A 20,633-nucleotide genomic window follows, 5' to 3' on the forward strand; every position below is an offset into this window, starting at 1 on the left:
CCTATTTTTGTTGTTTGCCTTGTTTTCTTAGACTCTTGTAAACTTTTTTATTATCAATAAAATAGCTCTGAGAGCTCTTTCCCCAGAAAAAGAAATCGAAATCTTACTTTTGCTATCGAAATAGATTTCTCTGAGAACTATTTGATGGGGGAAATACCAGCTGAGCTTGGCAACATAACTGGTCTGAACCTTCTCTACCTTTTCCAGAACCGATTAACAGGCTTGATTCCTCTAGAACTCTGTGGCTTAAAGAAATTGAGCAAGTTGGATCTGTCAATAAACCAGCTTGTCGGCCCTATTCCCACCAGGTTTCAGCGCTTGAGTAATTTGCTCCAGTTACAGCTTTTTGATAACCAGTTATCAGGTGCTATTCCTCCAAAGCTTGGGATGTTTAGCCTGCTTTGGGTAGTGGACTTTTCAGACAATAATCTCACCGGCCTGATACCAGACCATCTGTGCAGAAATTCTAATCTTATTTTGTTGAATCTGAGGTCGAACATTCTTGTCCGAAATATTCCAAGTGGGATAACAAATTGTTCGTCATTGGTGCAGCTTCATCTGGGGGAGAACAGCCTGACAGGAAGTTTTCCTTTTGAATTATGCAAACTGGTTAACTTGACGATAATCGAGTTGGATCAAAACAAGTTCAGTGGTCCTATTTCTGCAGAAATTGGGAATTGTCGATCTTTGCAAATATTAAATATTCCAAAAAATTATTTTACAGCTGAGCTGCCTGTAGAGATTGGTAATTTGTCTCATCTTATGATCTTCAACATATCATCGAATAAGCTTGAGGGGAACATACCTCTGGATATTGTCAATTGCAAGATGCTTCAAAGGCTTGATATCAGCAATAACCAGTTCATCGGCACTTTACCAAATGGAATCGGGACTCTTATTCAATTGAAAAGTCTTATTGTTTCGGATAACCAGCTTTCCGGGAAAATTCCTTCCATGCTTGGCAAGCTTTCTCATTTAATAGAATTGCAAATGGGTGGCAATCAATTTACCGGGAAAATACCCAAGGAATTGGGTGGCATATCGAGCTTACAGATTGCAATGAACCTGAGCTGTAATAATTTGTTTGGAAACATACCGTCAGAGCTTGGAAACCTTGCATTGTTAGAATATCTCTTGCTAAATGACAACAGTTTAACACGCGAAATCCCTTTGGCTTTTGAAAAACTCTCGAATTTACTTGGGCTGAATGTATCCTACAATGATCTCGTCGGACCCCTCCCTTCTATTCAACTGTTTCAAAGCATGCCGGCAAGCAGCTTTTTCGGAAACAAAGGCCTTCTCGGCAGTCCTCTTGGTGAGTGTAATGGTGACCCAATTGGTTTGGCTACATGCCCATCATCTTCTCAAAGTAAAGGTCATGCAAAGAAGCACAACAAACTTATTAATGTAACTGTTATTCCTATTGCATGCATTGTGTTTCTCGTTTGTCTAATGCTTGTGGTCACATTGCTCTATTGTAAAAGGAGGGAAGCCGTAATGCATGAATCAAGTGAAATAGTTCATGGAGCTGCAATTTTCTCAATATGGAACTTCAGTGGAAAAGAAGCGTATAAGGAAATCGTTAAGGCAACCGAAAATTTCAATGAGAAATATTGCATTGGTGCTGGCACTTATGGTACTGTCTATAAAGTGACGCTATCATCCTGGGAGACATTTGCTATCAAGAAAATTCAGAAAATTGAAGATCAAGCAGAGGAACAATCTTTCAGAAATGAAGTACAATCATTAATTCAAATTAGGCATCGGAATATTATAAGGCTCTATGGTTTCTGCTCCACTAATAAATTCAACTTTCTCGCATATGAGTACATGGATAGAGGAAGCTTAGGAGCAATACTAATGTCCGAAGATGAAGCCAGGGAGTTTGATTGGATCAAAAGAGTGAACATCATCAAAGACATAGCTCATGCTTTATCATATTTGCATCACAATTGTGTTCCACCCATTGTTCATCAAGACATAACAAGCAATAATATTTTGCTGGATGAGGAGCACGAGGCTTGTATTTCAGACTTTGGTATTGCTAAACCTCTAAATCCTAATTCTTCTCATTGGAGTATGCTTGCAGGCACTCGTGGATACATGGCACCAGGTTTATTTATTTATTTATTTATTTATTTATTTATTTATGAAATGCATATCTTATATTTATAATTAACATTATTATTTCATACCTTTAATTTGCAGAGCTTGCATATATAATGCGGGTGACAGAAAAATGTGATGTATATAGTTTTGGAGTTATATCGCTAGAAGTGATACACGGAATGCACCCTGGAGATCTTTTAAGTGCCTTAGCACCAAGCATGTTAGTAAAAGATATTTTAGATCCACGTCTTCCACTTCATATGGGCGATCAAGTGGCCGCAAACACAATTCTTTCAGTGATTCTTATTGCATTGCTGTGTATCGATGCCAATCCGCAATCTCGGCCAACTATGGAAAAAGTATCTCAAATCTTATCTTCGGATAAGTCTTTCTCAATATCCTCCATGATTCCTTTCCATGCACTTACCTTGGCTCAGCTGATGAATGCACACCCATGATGATCAAATGCATTATTGAAGCAAAAAAAAGTTCATATTGTGCTGATGCGTTTGACACATATTTGTATAGATGTAAGAATACAAGCAATGCTTACAATGTGATTTACATATTTCTTTACAGAGAATAAAGAGAAAGGGTGGCTACTTGTACTGTTAGACCTTCTTGATAATAAAAAATATTTGGTGAATTGAATATATATATACCTGACTTATCTTCTAATTGTTTGCAATAATTTTTTATTTTTATTTTTATTTTTTTTAAAAGGATAAACCTTTGATTGATTAAAAAAAATTAAGGGTACAACAGATGCAAACACATGAGACAACAAGCACTACAACGAAAGCCCACTAAATATGGGACAACAACGGACACACAAAGAGAGGAAAAGGGAGCTTTAAAAGTGTGGACCCCACTCCCTGATTAGATCCTAACCGTCAGTTATAAATTCAATTATGTGAAATTTTTTTAAATAGGCGAACCTAATTATCTCTTCGTTTTTAATTTAAATTATTTGTTTGATCTAGGATATATTTATCCTAACACCTGAATCATGTTGGCTCCGCCTTATCTCACCCATTAGACCATGAACTCTAAACCATGATCGCCGATAACTTCCATTCATGCTACCAAATCTTCACCTTATAGGCAGCCATAGACCAAGCGCTCCTCTTCCCTCTTCACATTCCGCCTTCGTCCAGTGGGTGATGAGATCGAGAGATTCCCATTTTGTGCTGACATTTGTGAGGAGTTTTTAGGTAAGTTCTAGTTTTTAATTTCAGATCTCTGAGTGGTGGCATTTTGATCTTGGTGGGTCATGTTGTAACTTTGAATCATGTTCTTTTTCTAGTTCATCTTGTTAGTATGCTTATTTATATTTAATAAGAGTCTTGATATTGTAATCCCCAACCTCTTGTCTCTGTCTTTATCATCAAGACTGTGATTATGTTGGTATGCCTTATAGGTGGTTGTAAAATTGCCCAAGAGAGGGAGAAATTTTTAATTGATTTCATTAGATAAGTTTCAGATTTCTGCTTTTGAAATACGATAAATTCATCTTCAATTTTAGGGGTCTTAGAGGCATAATTTGGAGGAGAGTAAAATAAGAAAATTGTAGATTTTGATGTTAGCTAAATACTTGCAAAAAATTTTAGATTTTATATATATGTAGTTTGTGAGATATGACTCTATTAGTAAACTGTCTTGGATCAGATTTCTGTGCAGAATTTGAAGTTTGATGGGTATTTTTGATGATCATGGAGATCAAATTGGGTAAGGTGAAAAATAAAAAAGTTGTTCCTCCTTGTGTTATCTGATTTTCAATAAAATATCACTGCTTTTGGAGTTATAGGTTAAGAGATATACATCTTACAAGTTTGAATGCTATACATCAAAAATAGCTGGAGAATCAAATGAATGCTATAATTTGAGTAGTACTCCAAATAATGTGAATTTCGGATATGTCATAGTCTTAGGTGTCTACTTTTCTCAAAATCTTGAAATTTGTGTTTTGGAATAGTATATGTAGGGCCCGTTTGGTGGACAGAATAGGATATGGACGGATATGATATAAGGACTAGATAGAAGTAGGAAAGGATATGGGCATGATAAACTATATCCTATCATTTGTTTGATGCGCATCGGATAAACTATTAGATAACATTTTGTTATCCTATTTTATGTTTGAAGTGGACCGGATGTAAATAGACAAAATTACCCTTTATAATATAGTTATATGTCCTTTTTTAAAATAGACTTTTTTGGATTTTTTTCTTAATGATTTATTTATCGAAATATTTTAAATTTTTAAAAAATAAATAATCTATAAATAATGTTTACAAATATATAGATTACAATATCACCAACTTGAAAATATTGTAGTCCATACAAATTTTTTTTTGGGAGAAAATCATACACAAAGTCATCAACATGGCATAAAGCTAAAGTAACAAACTCATTAATGGAAAATAAATAGACCACATCAAAATTAATTTGAAAAAAAAAACATTGGACTAGAGAAACTAAAAATAAGACATGATTAAAAAAAAAGATTTAGATGAAAAATAATCTGCTCAAGCACGAGATCGACGGAGAAACACTTTAACCACTCTTAATGCGTAAAATGCTACTTAAATAGTGAAATTAGTGTCTTATCTAGTTGTTGACAAGTTTCTTGTCCCAAACATCATGTTTAAAAGATCAAAAGAAGATATACAATGAAACCCTAGTTAAGGGAGAGTAACCAAATAATAGGGCAAAAAAATAAATTTATTTTTTATCATATCCTCCCCGTTTCTATCCTGACTCCCCCCATAGGATTCATTATCATGTGATCGGCATGATAAAGTGGGCCAATAGAATAAGACTATCATATCCTATTGGCACACCAAATAAAGGATAGTAGCAGGATATGAATCATATGATAGTCTATCATATCTAATTATTCTTATCATGTCTACCAAACGGGCCCGTAAAGTTATGAAGGGTTTAGTGCTCAATGGTCGTGATGGAACTGTTGATATGCCCTTTAGAGTGGTTAATTGCTATTGTACCCTCGCAACAATCAATATTTGGGAGTATTTAATAATAGCTTTATCCTTTTGCATTTGTATCCTTCTGAAATCTCATAATACTATTGCTTATTATCCTCTTAACTTTTGTAGCATCACCGGTCTCTTGAAATCTTTTCTTATTACATACCCTTGAATGTGTAAAATAGATAGAACTAAATAATGCTTTTGTTGAGAGAGTTTTAATATCTTTGGAATTTATTCTCAAATATAGAGTTTTCTGAGGAAACTTGTTTGATTTGGGATTTAGAATTTTGGGCATTAATCAAGTAAGTAAGATCACATAAAAATGTATATATGTATACATATATTCTGATTACTAACAATTGTGAATTATTCTTTTATTTTATTAAGTTCCTTGTTTTTTAAAAGGTTGTTTATATAATATTAAATCTTTTGTTAGGGTTTAATTCATTTTTTGTTATTATACATTTATTAAACTTTTGAATTATTTCTCTTTCTCCAAAACTTTAATTCCCACATTTGTTGATATATGTTAACCTTTGATATATTAAGCTTGCTAATTATTTGAATGTAACTAGATTATTTTCGCTATAAAATAAATGGGATCATGAGTAATGTTGATATTTTTGCTTGGCAAATTATTCTAAAAATTCTGAGCTGTCTGAAATTCTGATATTCTATTTGGTTTTCGGATAACAAAGTTATTTTGACATAAATAGGTTTAGTCTCCAATTAACTAGGATCTAACATTGTCACTGGGGGTTAAAAACTAACCATGTCAACATGAACCTCTGACTCTGATTGAAAACTATAGTTTTGGATCGTTCCGTCGGTGAAAAATAATGGCTTCTGATAATCTAGCCCGGGTCACTGAGGGTAAACAAATGAGCATTAATATTCTGGCTCGGGTCACCGAGGGTAAACAAATGGTCTCTGATATTTTATTTCGGCCATAGTAATTTGGAGACATATACTTCTATCTGCTATTAAATTATATTTTGTTAAACCACTTTGATTTTATGAACTATATTTTTGATAAATATCTGTACTATCTTATATGATTTGTTTTTGTTTATGAATTTTTGAATTTCACATGATCCCATCTATTTTTAGTGGGTTACTTACTGGGTTGTCAAGCTCATATTTTAGTTGTTGAATTTTTTTTTTCAGACCAGGAGTAAATAGCTCGGCGACCAATTAAGTGGGCTAGCGAGAGCTTGTGTTCCTTGTTTATATGAACTATCAATATGTTTGTGTTAGTATGTGAATTTTGATTTAGATAATCTCTTTGTTTTGAACCCGACCTGTTATATTCAGCTTGTATCTAAAGTTGTAATTTTGAAGTTTATATTTTCGGTTGTAAAACTAGTTTTGAGGCCTTGCATGTCTGCTATGTTATGCACTGTGTGAAAGACTTACCTAGCTTAGTGAGACTCAGAACAGAACTCATCATAAGGAAGGTATTGTTTTGCGGATCAATTGGTGAGAGGCGCTCACTTTAAGTGAGATAAAAGGCTTATGTTGCGGGTTCGACTCCAAAGGAGTGCGAAATGCCAGACTAAGTAGAATAATACTTGGCTTGTGATGAGTTCTGTTCTGGGTTTCACTGAGGTGGGCCGATCTCTCACACATTGTAGGTTTGCGGCCGTTTATCGGTGCAACGCGCTCGGTGAGCCGGGTTCAAGGCGTGACAAAGAGAGCTTAGAGGAATAAAAGGCAGACAACTGATATGCTAGAAACTCTCGACCATCAGGGACTACCTGGCTCACCCCTTCTAGGATCCATGAAAGCCAGGCTCCTCTTGACTGTGTTGGCAGGCTCCTCCATCTTCTGATACTTTGAGTCTAGGGTTGCAGATACCCAAAAAAAAAAGTGAACAAATTAGTAAATTTTTAGTTTTCCCATGGATCCCTTCATTTTTACCTTTTTTTATTTATGGGAAAGGATTTTTATTTTAATATTTCTCATGATATTTATTCTTTTAGTTGTTCCATCAATTCAACCCATAATTCATGATCTCCATTAATTGTAATTTCTCTCCCAAGTAATGAATTAAATATATATATATATATATATATATAAACCACATTCATTAAAACTAGAAAATAGAGACACCAAAGATTGTAAAGAGGGGTACAAGGGAAAGACTTCATGGACTATAACAAATCTTAATGGACAATATCAAGTAAAGATATAACAACACTAATGGAGGTCAAGAGAGACTACTCCTAATGGAAGACGGAGGGGGTTCCCACTTGGTTGTGGATACAATTATAACACCGGACTGGCCAGTAGCCTATCTAGGATGACTTTCTCCAACTAGATGAGTCCTAGAAACTCCAAATTACACATAATAGAATGAAATTTTATTTTTCCTCTTTTATTTTTTTCCCCCGATTTGGATTTTTTTTTAACTGAAACATATACAATTCTTTCAAAACAATTACTCTTCAAGGATGCTTTGATTTACATAAAATTAGTTAAAATATTTGTTAATCCACCTTTTAAAAGAAAACTTCCTATGGTGTTTCCACAGCTAGTGGAGTGGGGCTTTTGCTTGTTATCTTTTTTCTCCTCCACTCTTGTTTGTGGAGGCTCATTGTTGTTTCTTTTTTATTAATAGCAGTGGTTTATCCATCTTTTTAAAAAAAAAAAAATTTAATTTTATCATCCAATTCAATAGTAAAAATATAGAATGAGCAAATATTTTGTAGCATGCAATCTAAGTGGTTGATATAAAGCATATCATATGCTTAATTGGAAGTTGATAGCATGACAAGGACAAAGAAAAAATATAGGAGGCATGCATTATATATAGTCATTAAATACTTAATAGAGCTAGTCGATGACAACTTATTACTTGATCAAATTAAGGACAGGAAACAGTTGCAATTTCAAGCATCAGTCCAAGTGATATCCAATTCACCAACATCTTCTCCGGTGATCCCTAAAGCCTTCCACACCGCCGGTGAAGCATCAACAATATTGTTACGACAAGGAGGTTGAAAGTCATGTTCTTCATCACAACCATTCACAGAATCACACTCATCAACTACCTTTGCTAATACAGACTTACCCTTTGCATTGATCCTGATCTTTTTATTGCACCGGCTACCATCATCAAACCACCCGGAGGAAAGTGCCACAACCAATTCCTTATCACTATGGAATCGGCTATCGCAAGCCGACTCTCCTCCACCATCTCCACCTTCATCAAAGCTATTGATAGTCATGGTTGCCCGTGTTTTATCGGTCACCGGAGGAGAGCATTTGAATTGCGGATACTTCTCCCCGGACTTGCAACACTCTGCGTTTAAGTCTGTGTTGCAACTTCCTGATTTGCCATTCAGGAATCCACTGGAATTGCATGCTTGCATGCTGAGGTTGATGTTTGCTAGCAATAAGAGCACCATGAACACTAGTCCTGCAACCCCTTCACTTGAATACATTGTCATGGGAGAGTGTTTTGATTTGAATATATAGTACTGATGAGTACGTTTGAGTTGAGTCTTGTATGGGTGGGTATTTATAGGACTTTGTCAAGGAATATTTCAATATTGGGTTAATTGTTTAATTTAAAGCCGGCTCTGATATATATATATATATATATAGAATGTTCAACTTGAAACATGTAAATGGATATATAGTTATAAATGACATGAAAATGTCAATTTGACTCAGATGAATGGGTCGCATGATAGTGTCCTACTCCAAACATTATATACAAAGACATATATGCATGGTAGAACTTTACTCCATACTCCAAAGACATGCATGTGAATGACTGCGTCAATGACAGCAATCATATGCTGTTCATCTCGTTTGTTGTTTCTAAATATGGTTTAAAGCAGGTGACAAGTTATCATGCTCCAACTTGAATATGTTGCCATTAGATTATTAGAGGGTGTTTTGATTTGACCAAGCCTTTAGAAATATGGTTTAATTTCTGTTTTTATATATAGTTTAAATTATGTAATTGAATTCAGTTGCTTTAGTGGTAAAGGGATGTTATTTTCATTAGTAGTGCACTTGCTAATGTGATGCACTTAGCATTGAGATGTGACTGATTCTGCTAATCTAGCACTTCATTATATGTTAATGAGAAGAACTATTACTAAACAAGTGGACAAGTTGTGGATCAAAAGCAATGAATATATTTATTAAAAAAAAAAAAGCAATGAAGAGATCCAAAATTTGTCAAGCACCGACCGAGATTCACATTTAAAATAAATAAATAAATAAATCATCTTAATTCATTGAAATGGAAAATATAGATAAGAAAGTACACCAGAGAAATTGAGGCCACTGGAAGTGGAAATGGAATGTATTCCCACATTAATTTATTGCTATTATTTATTTTTTATTTTTTTATTTTTTTACAAAAACCAGATAAATTACGTAATTTATTTAAGCATATATATGTATGTTCTAGTCCTACTTTTAATACATTATTATTTTTTACGTTAAATAGATTAAAGTTTGGATTAATAGTATTAATTAATTACATTATATATATTTCACTTAATAAATGATGTTTAATAATTATTAATAAATTTAAATATTAATTAATAAATATATTTGTTTATAATTAAATTTTGTAGTAATATTTGTCACTCTTAATTATAAAGATAAAAAGTGGTTCTTGGTGGTTTATCACGTTTATTAAAAAAAACAAAAATAAAAAAAGTAGTGTTTAGTGGCAAATTTAATGAATTGGCTGAGTCCCTTTAATGTTGGCATAATCATTGAATTTAGAATTATGTTTCAAAAGAATCATAAATGGGTTCATTTGTAGCTAGCTAGTTTAAATTTCTGTAGGTATTTTAAAAAAAAAAACACACACAAAAATGACTCTTTCAAAAGGTAGAATGAGAAAAAATCAGTAGCCCTTCCTTCTTGCAAGATTTATGGGGGAACTGGCATAAAGCTATCAAGAAACCCTTGTCCTTATTTTGGGACTTACTGCTTAGAGCTATTACTTGGAACTTATGGCTTAAGAGAAATGCTTACATTTTTTTATTTACTTGTGCCTCAACTGCTACCATTATTGTTAAAATCATTCATATATGCAGTACCAAATTCTAAAAGGACAAAAATGGATGAGGAGATGAAGAAAATCAAGCGGAGTCTGGAGTTCCTCACTTCTAGGGATGCAGTGCTGAGTGTCCCTCCTGAGCATGCTTCCTTCCTGGGAGGTTCCTAATGTCTGAGTTTTTGGTACCTAAGAGTTTCCCTCTCTAGTTGGGTACCAGGTTGTTTTTGTTTTATTGTACTTGGGTTTCTTGTAGCTAGCGTCTTCCATTCCTTTATGGGACCTCTGACGTCGGTTTCATTTCTTTGTTTTATTTTGTTCCGTACCTTTACTTAATGAATGTGGTTTATCCACCTTTTTTATAAAAAAAAAAACAATAGTATGAAAATAACAACATACCATTGAACAACTATATATATCTACGAGGTTATTTTATAGTATTGATAATGTTTATAAATTTATATATGCCAAGAATACTTAATAATATGATACTTGTTAAAAGTAATAAAAAAGTTTGATCAATTATTTATAAAAACTAGCATATATATATATATATATATAACATTATAAATCAGCATTAATTGATTTTTTTCATGTCTCTTGATGATTGGACCAGAATCCTTCAACAATGAAATTTTTCTAACATGTATCCTGCTCTTTTATAATTTTATTTAAATTACATAAATATTTACTTTACATGGTAGCCATAGTGACACAAATATAATTTATCTAACACTATCTAGCCTAAAAAAAATTAAGTTTTGAAAATCCAGAGGTTCCACCAATGGTGAAAAAAAGAAGAAACAATAGAAAGAACGAAGAAGAAACAATAGAAAAAACGAAGGGACAAACAATATAGTGTATAATAACAATATAGCATAGTAGACCTTCTAGCAAAGATGAAGCAAGGTCCTCCTCTAGAAATGCTTGATAAGCATCATCAATGTGATCAGCCAAACCTTTATGAAAAGAAGGAATCTCCTGGTCGCCATCCATGATCTCATGGGACCTTAAAATCTCTAAGATTTTTTTTGAAATTGTGTCCACCAACTTGATTCTCTTTGCGCTTATGGTGTTTTGGGGGGCTTTGAAAGATTTTGCATTTCCAACCATTTAAATACTCTGTTTGTAATATTTATACATGCTTGTGTGATACAAAGAACAAGTCAATAATAATTATTATTATTATTTAATTTTCCTTGCTTATTGTTGTCTGGCCTCATCTCTTCCAGTTATCACAGTACAAAGAAGGGACAATCAGGGAATTAGCGAGTAGGACTCCTGAGATTCCATTGACTGAATCCCCGACTATGAGGCATTTATTAACCACCATCACCACGCAATCCCCTGACGACGGTTGATGAAAGACGTTGGAAGTTAATTGTGTCCTTCTACTCTTTCTTGAATGATGGAGGTCTGCATTGTCGTTGGTCCCCTATCATCCTGAAAGGATGTTGTTCAAAAAATATTAACCTTTTTAACTGGCTGGTTTGGGACAATAAAATCTTGACTCTGGAGAACTTAGCCTTTGTGTGATATGTCATGTGGATACTGAATCTACGGACCATCTTCTTTTGCATTGCCCTGTGGCATCTCATATCTAGACTTACTTTGGGCAGATCCTTCAAGTCCGTTGTACTCCTAGATCGCTTTTGGACCTTTGGGGGTTTTGGAGAAAAAATGTGAAGAAATCCTTAATTTCTTTTTGGGATTTACTAGTGAAGTCAATTATGTGGAACATTTGGATTAAGAGAAATGCTCGCATTTTCAATTTTAATTGTCTTCCAACTGTTTCTAATATTATGAAGATTGAGCATATGTTGCTTTCATGGTTAAATGCAGCTCCTGACTCAAAAAAGACAAAAGTTGAAGAACCAACGATGAAAATCAAGCGAAGTTTGGAGTTCCTTTCTTCTAGGGGCTTGGCGCTTATGTTGAATGCCTCCCCAGTGGGACCTCCTTCTACTGGCGTGAGCTAGTCTTTAGCTTCTTTTACTCCCCTAAGGTTTCTTTATTCCTTTAAGGGCCTTATGCTCTTGTAGTATTTTTTGGTTGTTGTTGTTGTTGTTCTCCCACTTCTTGAGGTGCTTTTTTAGAGCTTCAACTTCTGGATTTGTTTCTATTTCTCTCTTTTCTAATTAACATGGTTTATCTACTTTTTCAAAAAAAATAAAATAAAATAAAGGGGTATATGTGGACATTTGTAAACTTTTATTAGTTGAATTCATCATTTTGGTTGAGAAATTTTTTTAAAACCTCAAAAGCTCAAGCTATATACCACAGTCATAAAACAAACAAGAATTTCATCGGACTCTTTTCTCAAAATATATAAATAAGAATTAAAAGATGGTTTATTTATTTTAAAAAAGTTTTTTAACTTCATATTTTTAATTTTTAATTACAAATTTTGGTTTCAGTCATTTAAAAAAAAATCTAATAAATGAAAAGATGAAAAATACATTTGTTAAATAAACCAATTAAAATTATCTTTTTTAATTATGAAAATAAATCAACCATATGAATTTATAGAAAAGAAAGATAAATTATTATTGATTGGATGGCCTCAAAACATTAAATAAACCAATTAAATAAAAGAGAATACTAATGAGAGTGAAAGAAACATAAAAAGATTCTTACGCTTGAGAACTTATTCAAGAAAGGTTGCAATCCGTACGCCACTGACACATGCATCCTTTGTCACAATAACTCCGAATCAGTGGACCACCTTTTGTTAAATTGTATCTTCTCTTCTCGTATTTGATCCTTTTTCAAGTGCCTTTTTGATTCTGAAACCCTACCTTCCTTAGTCTCAAATATCTGGACCAATTGGATTCCCTCTTTGAATCCCTCCATTAGAAATCTCTGGGATCTTTGTACCAGAGCCATTTTTTGGATTATTTGGCTGGAACGCAACAATCGTATTTTTAATCATAGTTGTTCTACTATTTCCTCTACCTTATACAAAACAGCTAACTTGGTTCTTACTTGGTTATCTGCAGACTCGGAGTCTCACCAGCAGGAAGCTTCAGAGGACATTCAGAAGATCAAGCGCTCCTTAAGCTTCCTGAGCTCCAGATCCACCGACTTCTCCAGCGAGCTGGCGCCCAGCCCAAGCCAGGAGTAATCCGTTACATCCGTTTCTGGACAGGCCTGTGTCTCCAGATGGTTGACTTCGCCGGCTCCAGATTTTTTCCCTTTTATTGTGTGTTTTTCATGTATCCTCTGCTCTCTGTTCTCTTCATCTCTGGTGAGGTTTACAGTTTTCTATCTTTCTAGTTTTTTTCTCGCTGCTACTATTGTACCTTGTACTTCCATGTATTACTTTTTTTAATAAATTAGTGGTTTATCCACCTTATTCAAAAAAAAAAAAAACATAAAAAGACAAAGGAGGCCACACATAATCACCACTATTGATTGGATGGCCCAAAAACAATTAAAAATTGACCATCATGAAGGAATGCATTACAATTAAATTATTTTTTTTAATAAATTGTGGTTTATAAAAAAAAGAATGCATTATTATTTAAGTGGCCATATATCTAAGCAACATCACAAGCAGCTTCCAGTATAACTCTATACACAATTATGGCTTGCTAAGCAGCAATATATGGAATCAGCATGGCTTCGTTCATCAATGATGTTGCTAGTGTTGCTGCTGCTACTCTTCTCAATATTTCATGATAATTATGTCTTTTTCCAATATGGCAACAGCTTCAAAGATTGAATCTCAAGGGAGAGCTCTTCTTCAATGGAAGGCCACCCTTGAAACACAAGAACTCCTTAACACCTGGACGTCAAACACCAGTCCATGCAACTGGACTGGAATCACATGCAGATATAATGGCCATCTTATGCCAACCATCACCATGATCCAACTTGCAAGTATTGGACTGGAGGGAAAGCTAGAGACTCTCAACTTCTTTGCTCTGCCATCAGTTCGGCTTCTCGACCTCAGACAGAACCATCTCCATGGATCCATTCCTGCAGCAATTTCAGCTCTTTCCAAGCTCACCGCCATTGCTCTCTCTGACAACAATCTCACAGGCATCATCCCATCAGAGCTTGGTAACTTGACAAGACTCAACTTATTGTGGCTCTCTCAGAATCAGTTAAGTGGCTCCATACCTCCAACTTTGGGTAATCTTACTAATCTTCAGTCATTGAGATTGTCCACAAACAAGCTTTCAGGCACTATTCCTTTGGAGGTTTGTGTTCTTGTGAAGCTGAGAAGGTTATCCATCTCCAGAAATTTTTTGGTAGGTTCCATCCCACATGAGATTGGATATTTGGTTAATCTTAATATACTTCATCTCTCAAGTAATAGTTTCACAGGATCCATTCCTCAAATCCTAGGCAACCTCACCCAACTTGTCAGTTTGTTCCTTTATGACAACCAAATATCAGGATCCATTCCTCTGACCTTTGGAAACCTGACCCACCTGGTTAATTTGTACCTGTCTGAAAACCAAATATCTGGATCCATTCCTACTTCTTTTGGAAATTTGATGGCTCTAAAAGAAGTGGAGCTTTTTGAAAATAAACTCTCTGGCTCAATTCCTCCTCCTCTTGGAAGTTTGAAAGGTCTCACTCATTTAGGTCTATTTAACAATTATCTCTCTGGCACAGTGCCTGATGAATTGGTCAACCTAACAAATTTAATTGATTTACAATTGGAAAATAATAGCCTTTCTGGTAATTTACCTCAGGATTTGGCAAAGGGACGTTTGCTTAAATATCTTGCATTGGGATATAATAACTTCCAAGGTCTTGTTCCGATTAGTTTGAAAAATTCTACAAACTTAGTCAGGGTTCGGCTTGAAAGAAACCGATTCACTGGAGATATCTCTCAAAGCTTTGGTGTTCATCCGCTTTTAAATTATATTGATCTCAGCTTTAATAGATTGATTGGCACTTTATCACCATCTTGGGAGCATGTCTCAATTTGACAAGTCTTAAGATCAGTGGTAATAAGATCAATGGTTCAATACCTAGTGAAATAAGTCTTTTACCAAAGCTACAGTTATTTGACATCTCTTCCAATAATCTGATTGGAAAGATTCCAAGGGAGTTTAGCAGGCTATCTAATATATATCTCTTGAATATGAGCAACAATCATCTCTCAGGAACAATACCAACTGAAATAGGTGACCTACATTCATTAGAAATTCTAGATCAGTGCAATCACTTTTTATTAATGGAACAATATGGCAAACTCTCTGCTTTGCAAAGGCAACAATCCATTAAGTGGGCTCAGCGTTCGCGGCTTGATTGGATCAAAGATGGTGATAGAAATATCAAATTTCTTCAATCTGTTACTCGTACTCGATCGCACTTTAATTTTATTTCGCAGGTTGAAGATTCTAATGGTTTAGTTCTGCATGACCCTGACGACATTGAACGGGCTTTTGTTAACTTTTACAAAAACTTGTGGAACAATAATGGTAATGGCAGAACAATCGTGGATGTGGATCTGCCTCCGGACCTTCCTTGCCTTCCTGATTTGGATAAGGATTTTCTTATTCAGGATATCACTAAAGAAGAGGTTTATTTAACTTTGCTTGATCTCCCGACTGGTAAGTCACCTGGACCAGACGGTTTTAATATTGAATTCTATCGGAGTTTCTGGCCTGTTATAGGTAATCATCTCTTTTCTGCGATTCAATTCTTCTTCAAAAACTCCGTTATGCCTGTTTCTTGGGGTAAAACTTACATTGCTTTAATTCCTAAGAAGAGTAACCCTAAGCATGTTTCTGATTATAGACCTATATCTCTGTGCAATGTCTGTTTTAAAATTATTTCTAAATTGCTTGCTAATCGTCTTAAAAGAGTGCTTCCTGGTTTAATTGGTAGGGAACAAGTTGGTTTTGTGCCTGATCGTTGTTCTTTTGATAATATTATTGCTGATCATGAGGTTGCTCATTCAATCGATAATGATACCTATAGTCCCCCTAGGATGATAATCAAACTAGATATTGAAAAAGCTTATGACACTCTAAGCTGGAGTGCAATTCTTGTCGTTCTTACTCGTATGAATTTTCCTACGATTTGGATATCTTGGATCTCCGCTTGCCTTCATTCTAGTTCATTTGCCCTTTTAATCAATGGGAGACCTTCTTCTTGGTTCTCTTCTTCTCGTGGGGTTCGCCAAGGTGATCCTATTTCCCCATATCTTTTCATCCTGGTTTCGCAAATTCTCACTACAATGCTCAATTTCAGTCTCCATCGCAACTTGATCCCTGGTTTCAATGCTAACCTTAATAATAACTTCAATCACTTAATGTATGCTTATGATTTGATTTTAATTTCTCATGCCTCTCGTAGAGTTGCTCATAGCATTCATTTATGTTTATCCTATTATGCTAATATGACTGGTCAGAGGCCCAATCTTTCTAAATCTCAGATTTATTTTCCCTCCTGGATGAACAAGCATATTTCTAAGAGTATTTGTAGGATCTTGCATCTTAATCAAGCATCTTTTCCTTTTAAATACCTGGGTACTCTCATTTCCCATAAAAGACTTGCTATTCAAGTTTTCAAACCGATGGTTGATAAGATTAGAGGTATTGTTGATAGATGGATTAATTTTCACTTATCTCCGGCTGCTAAGAGTGCTTTGATTAATTCAATCCTTCTTGCTGTTCCAGTTTATACTATGTCTTTATATCCCATTCCTGATTCCATCATCTCTGAGATTTCCAAAATTGTTAGAAAATTTTTTTGGAGTAGGAATGGCAATGGAAAGGGCATCCACAATGTGAGTTGGAATATTATCACTGAAGGTAAGTCTGAGGGGGGCTTAGGTATTAAAAATTTATCGATTGCCAAGCATTCTTTGATGGCCAGACATATTTTTCACTATTTGAATAATGATAACTTGATTTGGGTTGAAATTTTAAATATTAAGTATGGGAAGTTGAATTTCTGGCGTGATTCTCCTCCTCCTAAGTGTTCTTGGTTTTTTAGGGGGATGTGTAGATCAGCTGCCTATATTAAACAAAGATTGCATTCTCAAATTGATTAATCCAAACAAGTACTTCTTTCCCTGTGGGATCCTTGGATTTTTGATATCCCTATTGCTCTTAAACCTACGAGTATTAATATGAACGAGGATTTTGAACATTTCAATATCTTTGATCTTGTTTGGGAGAACCAGTGGGATGCTACTGTCTTGAATTCTCTTTTCGGCAATGTGTGTGATGATCTTGTTGTTTCTTTGCCTAGTTTTGATCACTCTTCTGAAAATTATTGGGTTTGGAAACATAAATCTGATCGGACAAATCTTTCTGCTGTTGTTTATCATCATCTTAATCAAGTTAAATCTTCTGCTGAATGTTGGATTGGTTGGAAAATTTTGTGGAATATCTCTGTTGCTCCTAGACTGAAATATTTTCTATGGATCTGCATTCAGGGCCGGCTTTCGACTTATGATTTTCTTCATTATATTCATGTTGGTCCTGATTCTCCCTGTATGCTGTGTGGGATGCACCGTGAAACCATTGATCATTTGTTTTGTCATTGTATTAAAACCCACTGGATCTGGGATATGATTAACCACAAAGAAAATTTATCTATTTCTTTTCCAGATGGCTTTTCTTCTGGTAAATGGATTACTGATTTCAGGTATTCGCAACACACTTTGGCGATCATTGCTGCGGGGGCTTGGTTTATTTGGCTTGGTCGGTGCAATGCAATTTTCAAAAATATCACATTTAATCAGTCAACTATTGTCAATCAAGCCATTGCACACACTAGAGAGTTTAATTGCTTTTCTGACCCTCTTGGAAAAAAACTACTTTTGTATAATTTTAACTATGGCGATGGCAACTTTCTATTCTTCCATGCAATTGGCAATTCCAGGACGCAGGTAAGGTCGACAGGTTTTTTTATTGCCAACTCTAATTATAAAGTAATTCTTGCAGGATGTATATCCCAGTCAATGCTGGATAACTCTTTGGATGAACTTTTCGCATTGGAAGTCGCTATGCGATGCATGTTGGATTTTAACATTCGAATCAAAAAAATATTTTTTTGTGATCATCATGGTGTCGTGGAGTTAACTGAAGCCTCGATCTGCGCACGGCCTGGAGATTCTGCCCTCAGATTAGCAACCTGAAGTTTTTATTGGACTGTTTCAATCAACCTAACTTGCATGTTATTCCTGCTGACTGGATGACTCCGGCTATCAATCTTGCTTCTATTGGATTCAACTATCATCATCTCAATTTATTTTTGGGTGGCAAGGATTTACCTTATTGGGTGATGCGTTCTTTCATCAAGCTGGGTTTTATTTTTTAGGGTTGCTCTCCTTGTTTTGATTTTTGTTTTGTGTTTGACTTGTAATTGTTGGTGCATTTTCTTATCTTTTTAATACATTTAGCTTCTCTAGTTGAGAAGTTCTCCAAAACAAAAAGAAATAGGTGACCTACATTCATTAGAAATTCTAGATCTGCTCAAGTAATTACTTCAGTGGAGAAATTCCAATGCAAATGGAGAATTGTCATAAATTGCGCTCATTGAAGCTGAGTGATAATAATTTGAATGGAACCATCTCTGTTCAACTTGGTAATCTAAACTTGAACGATGTTCTAGATTTGAGTGATAATTTATTCTCAGGAGAGATACCATCACAACTCGGCAAATTAATAGAATTACAAAAAGTTGAATCTATCACACAATCGAGTTGATTGTCTGGCGTTCCATCTTCATTTCAATATATGGTAGGCTTGATGTCATTGGATTTATCTTATAATTCTTTATACGGTCCACTTCCAGATAACCGTTTCTTTCATAAAGCTCCAATTGAGTGGTTTATTCACAACAAAGGTTTATGTGGCCAAGTACATGGTTTATCTCCATGTAACCAATCTCTCTTGATAAATAGAGATGATTCACGAAAGCATTACAAAATCATTCTCTTGGTTGTCATTCCCATATTCAGCATTCTATTCCTATTCTTGTTCTTACAAATCAGTTTGCTCTGTAACAAACGGCCACCACGAGAGAAATTTACTACAAATAACTCTGTTGAAGAATTTGATGGCCATTTCAAGTCAATTTGGAGTGTCAGTAATGGCAAAGAAGCATACCAAGAAATCATTCAAGCAACCGAAAATTTTCATAATAAGTATCAAATCGGTGTCGGAGCTTGCAGCATAGTTTATAAAGCTACATTATCATCTGGAGGGACACTAGCAATCAAGAAAATTCAAGAAGAAGAAGGCCAAGAGAATGACCAAGCTTTCCATAATGAAATACAAGCACTAGTTCTAGTTCGACATCGGAATATTGTCAGGTTCTATGGCTTCTGCTCTGCTAACAAACACTGCTTTCTTGCATATGAGTACATGGAGAGAGGAAGTTTGGGTGCCATTCTAAGGTCTGAAGAAGAAGCAATGGAATTGGATTGGATCAAGAGGGTGAATATCATCAGAGACATTGCTGAAGCTTTGTCTTACTTGCATCATGATTGTGCACCACCCATTGTTCACAGAGACATAACAACCAACAATATTCTCTTGGATGAAGAGTACAATGCTCGTGTTTCAGATTTCGGCATTTCTAAACTGCTTAAACCTGATTCATCTCATTGGAGCATGCTTGCAGCACATATGGATACATGGCACCGGTATGCCCACCGATAATGGATTCTCAAAGATCTTGATTGTCTCATTCCTTACTATAGAAGATGTTTGATTGCTTGATTGTTTGATGCTAGAGCTTGCTTATATGATGAGAGTGACCAAGAGATGCGATGTATATAGTTTCGAGTTGTAGCACTTGAAGTGATACATGGAGCTCATCCCGGTGATCTTATAAACAACGGCTTATCAATGAGCATGTTAGTGAAAGATATTCTAGATCAACGACTTTCAATATTTCATCTGAATGATCGAGTTGCAAAATCATGTGGTTGCGGTGATTCGATAGCAATGAAATGCATTAACACCCGATCCACAATCTCGTCCGACAATGCAACGGGTGACTCGGGGCTTTATCTTCTTCTAAGTTGCGAACAATGATCGTGACCACTCTTTGTATGCACTTACAGTGGGCAACCTGATGGATATACAAATATGATGATCAAATACATGAGCCATGTGCAATTGGGAATGGATTCTCAAAACAATCATCATTGCTCTTTAGCTAGTTAAATTCGAGATCTATTTTGTGTCTCTATATGTATATATGTTTGCAATTAAGCTGTGAATCAGGTATCTAACTAGTATGTATGTTGATATCAAATAAGGTCACCATGGCATGTAACTGCTTAAACTTTCTAATAAATGTGGTTTATCCACTTTGTCAAAAAAGTCACAGACTAAAAGCGCCTCCTGCTAGCCAAGCTACCTCTTAACCAAGTTGTTCCATTTGTAAAATCGCTTGAATCTAAATGGTGTCCAAGAACTCCAAACTGCGGTTAGTTGTAGCGGGTGAGTCTTCGATCTTGCCTTCTTTGCTGCAGGAACTACATTAATTTATGACAAAAATATATAAATGATCTT

At 35.0% G+C, this 20,633-nt stretch overlaps 3 protein-coding genes across 3 annotated transcripts in view; 2 read left to right on the forward strand and 1 right to left on the reverse strand.

Moving 5' to 3' along the window:
• LOC120275007 (probable leucine-rich repeat receptor-like protein kinase At5g63930) overlaps positions 1-2,567 on the forward strand; it is a 5,480-nt gene extending 2,913 nt beyond the window's left edge. Inside the window, 2 exon segments of the mRNA XM_039281527.1 lie at positions 32-2,113; positions 2,209-2,567. Coding sequence (XP_039137461.1) covers positions 32-2,113; positions 2,209-2,567 — 2,441 coding nt within the window.
• Positions 2,568-7,879: 5,312 nt separating this feature from the next.
• LOC120276306 (putative ripening-related protein 1) lies at positions 7,880-8,582 on the reverse strand. The gene has a single exon (XM_039283030.1). The coding sequence runs from the start codon at positions 8,552-8,554 to the stop codon at positions 7,994-7,996; it is 561 nt and encodes a 186-aa protein (XP_039138964.1). The 5' UTR covers positions 8,555-8,582; the 3' UTR covers positions 7,880-7,993.
• Positions 8,583-13,832: 5,250 nt separating this feature from the next.
• On the forward strand, positions 13,833-15,077 carry LOC120275023 (probable leucine-rich repeat receptor-like protein kinase At1g35710). The gene has a single exon (XM_039281529.1). It carries the CDS (start codon positions 13,833-13,835, stop codon positions 15,075-15,077), a length of 1,245 nt encoding a protein of 414 aa, XP_039137463.1.
• Positions 15,078-20,633: the final 5,556 nt, after the last annotated feature.

The sequence above is a fragment of the Dioscorea cayenensis genome, chromosome 2 (assembly GCF_009730915.1).
Source record: "Dioscorea cayenensis subsp. rotundata cultivar TDr96_F1 chromosome 2, TDr96_F1_v2_PseudoChromosome.rev07_lg8_w22 25.fasta, whole genome shotgun sequence".
Classification (NCBI taxonomy): domain Eukaryota; kingdom Viridiplantae; phylum Streptophyta; class Magnoliopsida; order Dioscoreales; family Dioscoreaceae; genus Dioscorea; species Dioscorea cayenensis.

Excerpts from the sequence above, each read along its gene's own strand:
- LOC120276306 (XM_039283030.1), bottom strand. The coding sequence starts at position 8,554 with ATGACAATGTATTCAAGTGAAGGGGTTGCAGGACTAGTGTTCATGGTG.
- LOC120275023 (XM_039281529.1), top strand. The coding sequence starts at position 13,833 with ATGGCAACAGCTTCAAAGATTGAATCTCAAGGGAGAGCTCTTCTTCAA.